The sequence below is a fragment of the Notothenia coriiceps genome, unplaced genomic scaffold (genome assembly GCF_000735185.1).
Source record: "Notothenia coriiceps isolate Sejong01 unplaced genomic scaffold, NC01 NC01_scaffold00025510, whole genome shotgun sequence".
Classification (NCBI taxonomy): domain Eukaryota; kingdom Metazoa; phylum Chordata; class Actinopteri; order Perciformes; family Nototheniidae; genus Notothenia; species Notothenia coriiceps.
This window is the reverse complement of record NW_011358211.1, coordinates 29,639-38,470: the sequence shown is the minus strand read 5'-3', so window position 1 is coordinate 38,470 and position 8,832 is coordinate 29,639. Positions and strand designations below refer to the sequence as shown.

Genomic DNA, 8,832 nt, shown 5'->3' with positions numbered 1-8,832 from the left:
AACCCCCCTCCCCCCACACCCCCCACCAGTTACATTGCGACATTGGTCTACTCTCACTAATGTTCGCGGGCCATATGTAAACTGTGTGTAAACATAGTTGTCTACGTCCATGAATGTGTGCCGGACAATAGACTGCTGTCCAGGTCGTATTATTGGCTTCCCCTCATTTTTTCCCCACACCACGCTACTGGATTTTGACCCCTCATATAAACATTATGCATAATGCTGCGCTATACTTTGCGGCCACACGCCGTTGCCAAGCAACGCTTACGGTACGTCCACACAGCAGCTTTGAAAAAATCTTGAAAATCTTGGAGCTGGGCTTGTCTGAGAGCTTGGGGATTTTTCGCGACCAACGCGACCAACAACCAATCACATGAATGTCCCGCCCCCGGCATACAAAGCAAAAAACCCCGGGGATTTTATGCGAGCAATATATATATATATATATAAACTCCCCAAACAGGTGAAAACCTACCAGTTTCACCCTCTGTCTCTGCCACCTCCCTCCATGCCTGGTTCCTCCGGTTTGTATCCCGGTAAATAGTTCTGGTCGTAAAGAACCGGGTGATTTGCTACCGTAATTTCTCGTTTGGAATATGAGGAAATGAACTGCGGTCTGGCTCTCCCAGCTTGCACGCGGTTTGATTGGCTAGCGCTTGTACTGTCAGATTTGCATAAACGGGATTTGATTGGCTGACGCTTCCAGCTCAGCTTCAAAAGTTGAACATTGCTCAACTTTTGAATCCTGAAAATCATGTAAATCCTGGAAATCTTCGCTTCGCTTCCCCACAATGCAGTTCGGCGAAAAGCGAGGCAAAGTGACGTCACCCCATTCAAAGTCAATGGGCAGAGAAGCGTTGGAAGATTTTTTTAAAGCTGCTGTGTGGACGTACCGTTATTGTTTAGGTCCTTTGATAAGCAGGCAGTCATACCATTAGCTAGAACTAGCTAGATCTGATAGATTTGGACATAAACGTGAGTGAAGTCTAACCGGACGGGAGAGAGAGATCAGAGATCAGATCAGCTGCTGCAGCTCTGCATGATCACAGCTCCTCCGCTGTGACGCACCGTTGAGCGGAACAAAATACACTAGAGTTAGACCTAACACACTTAGCTAGTTCATCTACTCTGGAACTAGCTAAACTAGTTATACATATATTTATTCTTTACTGTTGGGTCACTTATTACAGGTTCAGCGAGCTGCACGAGAGGGACGGCCTATCAGGAGAGGGAGAGGAAAAGAGAGCACCCCGTTTATTTTTCCCATTTTATTATCCAGAGTTACTGTAAACTTTTGAATAAAGTAGTTAATCTACTATTAGTAGTTTTTTTAAATGCATTAATTATGTGTTTTTTTTCATTAACATAAAATAAATCTCACATACCCCATGCAGTACTCCAACGTACCCCTAGGGGTCCGCATACCCCCATTTGAGAACCACTGCTCTAAACAGAAGTAGCTACAGAAAATAAGGCAATGTGGAAACAGCCACGACCAGGCTAAGAATAAGGTGAAGACTGCAGAGAAAGACCCTTGAGGTTCAGAAGGTTACAATGCTTTTCCCATGAATAAGGTGGAGCTGTAGTTTGTCTCTGTTGCCAGCAGAGGGCAGTGATTTGTGATCATTTCTGTTTGTGAACAGGAAAGTGTGAGGACACACAGACAGAAGGACCCAGGAGACAAAGGGAAGACATCACGTCAGCTTAATTGTTTTCATTTATTGTCATAGTGATTCAGTTTGACTTTAAAACGTAGACGTTATCNATTTATATAGCCCAAAATCACAAATCAGAATGAGGGGGTCCTTGGTGTATTCTCTATCTTGTAAGGGGTCCTTGGCTGAAAAACAATTGAGAACCTCTATATTAAGGGACGCTTGCAGCATTTTTGAAAACAGTGAACCTTGCAGCATTTTTGAAAACAGTGAGCCTAAGAAGAAAAAACCACATACCAAGAAGCAAGGACACTATGGCTTCCACATCCTCCATTGTTGTTGAGTGTTTTTTGAGTTGTGTCGCATTCAAGATGACGTCACGGCAGTTGTATGCAGCGTCGCTCCGCCCGCCAAAAAGCCGATCGCCCCGCCTACACTGCGTTACTATAGTAACTACCCCAGTTCCTAAACTGTAATGTGAGCACAGCATTAAAGTGAGACGGGCCTAATAAGGCCTAACCAAACCGAGCGAGGCCTGCAGTGTAAATGCGCCATAAGAGTTAGACCTAACACACTTAGCTAGTTTATATACTCTGGAACTAGCTAAACTAGTTAAGAATATATTTATTCTTTACTGTCGGGTCACTCATTACAGGTTCAGCGAGCTGCACGAGACTGACGGGCTGTCAGGAGAGAGAGAGGAAAAGAGAGCACCCCGTTTATTTTTCCCATTTTATTATCCAGAATTACTGTAAACTTTTGAATAAAGTAGTTAATCTACTATTAGTAGTTTTTTTAAATGCATTAATTACCCTGCAGTAATCCAACGTACCCCTAGGGGTCCGCGTACCCCCATCTGAGAACCACTGCACTAGGGCATGACAAAAAGGCCACCAGTATTTATAGACATAAAAGAACATTCAATCTATATTCAAATCCCGGTTTTCATCAAAATGAAAGAGCTAAAAAGTCAAAAATGTGCTTATTTCCACAACCTTATCCCTTACCCAGGTCCCAGACATTTGAAAACAACACCACACCTTAAACACAGTGACCTACCGAGTCCATCTTCATGCACGTGCCGAAATCTGCCAGTTTGAGGTGTCCGTGTTGGTCGAGCAGCATGTTGTCAGGTTTCACATCTCGATGGATGAAGCCCATGGAGTGGATAGCGTCCAACGCCAGCACTACTTCAGCCGTGTAAAAGATAGCCCACTTCTCAGGTATGTCGTAGTTCATGGTGAGCGTGACCAGGTCGCCTCCGGGCATGAACTCCATCACCATGTAGAGGTGGCGGTCGTCTTGGAAAGCGCAGAACAGCTGCAGGGCACGATAAACACAGTCACTTAATGTGATTCAACCTTGAGATGTCATACCATTACTTTGATACAGACTACACTACAAGGAGTGGCTTTGTTGTTTCTGGATGATTTGTGACTCACATAAAACAGACTGTTATGGACTACTAACTCCAATTTGATGTCAACATCACATCAAAAGTTTATTAATCATCTGAAAAATAATTAGATAGTATATTACTTTACTAGAGTAAATCAAACTAGCAATATATTATAATAATGATATTATTTTTAACAGACTGCTATGGCCACATTTCAGGCATAGCGATGTTTAATGATAACATTTGTTTTTTGCAAAATATTTGGAAATAAAACAATATATTGATTTCTAATTTCATTGCCCCAATGACATACTATATATGAAGCAAATATTTATGATACAAAAAGAGTAATCAAACAGCAAATGTAATATTAATATAATCTTGATGCCAATCTTTGAAGAATCAACATTTCAATTGTGTAAAAGTACACATTTTTATCTCAATAACATGCTTTGAATAGGTTTAATGAATAACAATAAAAACAAAAAAACGATGGCTTGATGGCTAGAATTTATATTTAGCCAATTTGGTGTATTTGCAAAATCTTCTCTTTCTCTTGAAGTGAACTATGCTAATCATTTGTAAAGACAGGGGATAAAGAAGTTTTAAATAAAAATCATAACAAAACTTAAGCAGACAGGGGGACCAGACTGAATATTTGAACGATTCTAATTATATTTGGTAAACTATCTTAAGCATGATACAAATTGTATTGTGTGTATTCACAAAGGGGTCAAACACTCTTTAAGGGTCTTCATTGTAAGAAGGGCGTGTGACAGAGCACAGGCTTATTTCTGTCATGGTTAAATGTTTCATCCTTACGCTACGTTTCACATTTTGTGATTTCAGTAGAATAAAAGCCTGTGAATGAGCCCACCTGTACGACCCATGGACTGTTGGAATAGGCCATGATGTGCCTCTCCTCCCAGAAGAAGGCAGAGTCTGACCGCTTTATCATCTCAAACTTGTTAAGCTGCTTCATGGCGTAAACCTTTCGAGAGGCCTTGTGACGAACCTGTAGCCAAGGAGGGCATAGAAAAGAGAGGGGACGTTGGCATGTAAACAGTGATAACTGCGCAGAGACAATCAGAACAAGATAGTAAGAGTGTCTTAATGACCATAGATAACATGGAACAGAGGGAGAGAGGGGAACCCATAATCGAAGGCACACGCCCTTAGAAAAGACATGCTTACACAAGAATTCAAACACACGAAGCATCCCCTCCAAACCCCAAAGCAGGCTTCACGCTCCCCTCCCACACACTGAGCCTGTCCAGACTCGTTTCTACCACAAGACACTCAGCAGAGACCAGATTCAAGCTTCCACCAGCACCAGAGACAGACATCTGGATAAACTGGGGCTTTGCAAGGACTTACTGCTTGCCCTAATTACTTTTTCCATAATGAAGGCCATGATGAGGAGAAAGGTGGCAATTATACTTGGAACACCAACAACAAGTTGCAGATGTTACATATTGCATATTTTTGGTAGATTAGAAAGATTGTTGCTCCCTCTAGTGGTTCACATTTCTAGTATTTTGGTGCTAAAATGGCTGAACTGATCTTTACCTGCTCCTGCTCAATTCCCCTTAATATCACGCAGCACCACTGCAGCGTAATTCAAATAATAACACCCTTTATTTATTGACAAAAACTTCTCACCAGTCGCACTTCTCCATAGGCTCCTTTTCCGATCAACTTCACTTTGTCGAAGTCTTCAAGCTTCACCTGCAGCTCTCGGAGTTGACTCGCTGCCTTTTCATCTGCAGGAAAGATAGACGTGTTACTATGGCAACACAAAGGTCAAGCTTCAACAATGTAGCGTCAGAGAGTCAAAATGTTGCACAGGGACAGAAATGTTCCTCGACTGACCAAAGTGGAAAATGTAAAGTTAGACCAGTCAAAAGTGCCGTTTTAAAGGGGCCCTATTATGCTAATTTTCAGGATCACATTTTTATTTGTGCCTATTTTGTGACATGTTTACATGCTTTAACGTTCCAAAAGGGCTTTATTTTAAAGCATAATAGAGCCCCTTTAAACCCACAGTATTTTTAGAAGAGAAAGACAGGTTAATAGTACTGGGGTTGGAGGACATGCCGATGTATTTATTTTATCTTACATAAGACACATTTTAGCCACAGGTTGACCCATGATGGTAATGTCTTTGTTTTAAGTTCAAACAGAGTAAAGAGCAACAGATTCCACAACAAATTGATTAAGCAAAAAAGTCTGTACAAAAGTGACACATATCTAACTTTTAGTGATGTTTTGGCTCTAAAATCTGTCGGGGCTGAACAGCAGTTGATTTGAATACCAAATCATGCTACAGAGGTGTTTATTCATGTTTCTTATCTTTTCTGTGACCTTTAGCTGAAACAACAACTACTGTAAATACAACACTTTGATACAAGGAGGCAAGTTTTAACTCGTTTAAACTAGTTTGTGGGCAATGACAAACAAGAAACCTACTCCGTTCCTCGTGACCAGAGTGATCTGTTTTGTATTTTCCAACTTTATAGCTCAAGCTAAGCACGAGAATCTTGACCTTCACCAAACACACTGTAGCTCTTACATCGGCTCAGAAACGCCTCTATGTTTTTGTTTTTCCTCAGGGCAGGATAATTCAGATCATGAGCCAGCGCGTTCATGGAATCCTGAAACACAGAAAAGACGAAACATTGGGTTAACTTGAAACAAACAATTGAACAGAAACAAAGTATGGATTTTTTTTAAATATTTAACTTCTAGCTCTACCTTTGGTCTAGTAACACATTATCTAATAATGTCACTCTCATACCTCCCATTTTAATCAATTTGTTGGGGGTTTATTATTGCTTGGGTTTTGCTGAACTAACAACAAGAGAAACATCTAAGTATAGTCATGTTTTCAAGCTGATTTGTTTATCCTGGGGAAGGGAATATATATGTTGTATGTATGTCCGTCAGGACAAGTCTTGTAAGGCAATCCTGACCTTCTGCTGGCTGATAAAAAGATAAATGAATGAATGGAGGAAGGAAAGAAGGAAGGAAGGAAGGAATTACATTCTTGTAGGCTGCATGCTCCAATATGCAACATTAAAAGGGAATAGAAAATGAGACTGCTAATGTGCCGCATAACAAAACAAGGACAATGAGGACAATGGAGGTTTGCTGTAAAGTCATAACAAGCCGAACAACAATAACTAGTCACACGGTGCTGTTGCAGCCCCCTGCCCAAACACAGATCCGTCCTAACACACACAAACCCCTCCCGATGGCTTAACACAGGGCAGCGGCAGACTAAGAGCCGCGGCCTCAATAGTGTCATCAGCGCTCAGATCAGCGGTGTAGAGTTTCACTTAGAGGCACCATGTCTCTTTGATTAAAACGCATGAGGCTGGCAGGGCAGGTGTGTGTGTGTGCGGGGGGGTGGGTGGGGGGATTGGGGGTGATTATGACCTACAGTTCCCCAGAAACAAGGGTCAAGTAGAGACATCCAGTGTGTGTGTGGTAGAGCCACAGCGGTGTCTGTTTGTTCGGGACGTGTGGGTGGGTGGGCAGGGGCATGTGGAACAATTCTGCACCTTTAAATAGCAGCGGTGCGGAGAGATCTCCCCCACCGCAGACGGGTAGAAATAGACCAAAAGGCTCAGAAGTTATTGTGGGACAAACAGCTTATGGTACTGGATTCATGTTGAGCGCTCGAGGATCTGTGATCATTTTACACCGTGTGTGTGTGTGTGTTGTAACTGCCATGGTAACTGCAGTAGCAAGGGAACTCAACAGACTGCGAGAAATGTTGAACTCTATGTACATATGCAAATTATACCTAATTATTGCAGATTCAAATTAAGCTTTTGGAGTGGCTTGGGCTACTTTTTTTTTGGGCTGCTGCATCTTGTCATGCTACCTTGTATCGGAAATCCGTTTGTGAAACATTAAGGCTGAACGCGCCAATTTCTTATTAAATCACCTGGAACAGAAAATAGGAGTATATGTAAATGTTTAAAGAGTTAAAAATGAGTCTGCCACCAATGCTGGAGCTCTGTACCAACTCTAAATCCAGCATTAAATCTAATAATGAATTTCAAAAACGTTTTACTTCCTTGTCAAATCTGTCACAAACGAACAAGTGCGAACACAGATATGTCATATCTAAAACAAGTTTGGACAGATAGCCAAAAGGAACCCCGAGGAGTTTTTAACTAAATGCTTTTTTTTCCCACTGGTGACACAGAGCTATGTTTCAAAAGTGGGTCACAAGGAAGTACCAGCACACACACAAACATGCGGTCAACACGATACCGGTTTTACGCATATTGCACTATCAACAGTTGGCAGGGATGCAAAATGAACCCAGCGAAGCAAGAACAGAGGCAGTCAGGAAGAAGACTACCAGGTAAATGGATGTTGCACAGTTAAAAATTAAAACATTTTGATTTGCAAATGTTTTACGAGTTATAGGCCTACACTCAATAGGTGAGTTTTTTACATTTCTCTTTACTAATGAAACAAATATTATAAGTATATGTGCTCATCAAATCTGCCTATTTGACCAGCTTCCTGAACCCAACCCTGGCTGCGTCTCACTTCTATTATTTTTTATTTCCTCGCTCATCGGTCTCGGTATCACCAGAAGTTGATTTGTCGGCGCCATCTTCAGTAGCGTCCCAGTGGCCTTATTTGTGCCGGAGGACCAAGGATCGAGGATCGATAATCACCAGAGCATCCTCCGTTGAAATCCTCATACACTCGCCCCGCCCCCTTACTGTGTATCGCTCACTGATTGGACGATGCAGCGCATGCACTGAACTGTTGCTTCTTGACATGAGAGCTAGTGATGAGAATGATGGCTCTTTGAAGGGAGAGCCGTTCAAAAGAGCCGATTTTTTTTTTAAGGGGGCGGAGTTAATAGGTTTATCTGCGAAATATACCTTTTATAATTCAATCAAATGTAGCCCTGTTTTGACTAATGATTTATATGTGTACACAATACACATATATAACTTAAATGACTCAATACATCCTTTGTACTGAAGTATTCAAAAGTAAAAATTATTTGGCTTGTTCGCGGGCGACACATCACTTATGCTACGTTCACACCGGACGCGATGCAACGTTTGGGGGCGGCGCGATTACATGTAAAGTCAATGCAGAGACGCGATCGGACGCGAATTCGCTCCGACGGCGCGCATAAAGCGGTGGATGCGGCGCGAATCACGCGATTGAGGCGATTGAAGGGGGCCGCGTCAAACGCGAGAGTTCAATTTTTTCAACTCGAGCGTCAAATTCACGTGACGCGTTCTCGCGGAAGCCAATCAGAGGTGATGATCTCAGCCTGCCGTCACTGACGTTCAACCAGAAAACATCAGCCATTAGTTGTTAGCAGTTAGCACACAGAGATCACAGCTCCTCGTATCTGTTCAGAAACTGTACAGAAGTTAAACAAGTACAAACCACAGACTGTCTGTGTCATGGCGAATACAGTCGCTGGTTTATTTATGTCTGTAGGCCGTTGTTATGAGTGTGGAGTGAGCATATACAACGTTAGCTTAGCCTGGTCGACCCAATCTCCATTAAAAAAACAAGCATTTTAAAAGGTTTTTCGCCTGCCGTCTTGTCTGCAGACTTGTCAAACATTAATTCATGGTTTTTACTAACCGGTATCAGTATGTTGGTACGTCGGCATCATTTAGAAACGTGTATTACAATTTAATCACGGTAAAATATGTTCATTTTGTTGTAGTTGTAGCTCCTGAGCCAGCGCCTCTTGTTTGAATGATGCGAGTAAACACA

The 8,832-nt window shown here is 42.0% G+C and overlaps 1 protein-coding gene across 1 annotated transcript in view; it reads right to left on the bottom strand.

Moving 5' to 3' along the window:
• Positions 1–8,832, bottom strand: part of LOC104956174 (rho-associated protein kinase 2-like) — a 41,453-nt gene that overhangs the window by 28,151 nt on the left and 4,470 nt on the right. The window contains exons 2-5 of the mRNA XM_010783629.1: positions 5,630–5,711; positions 4,720–4,820; positions 3,935–4,072; positions 2,718–2,978 (exon numbers count right to left, since the gene is read on the bottom strand). Of these exons, the coding sequence (XP_010781931.1) occupies positions 2,718–2,978; positions 3,935–4,072; positions 4,720–4,820; positions 5,630–5,711 (582 nt within the window). The remainder of the gene's footprint in view (positions 1–2,717; positions 2,979–3,934; positions 4,073–4,719; positions 4,821–5,629; positions 5,712–8,832) is intronic.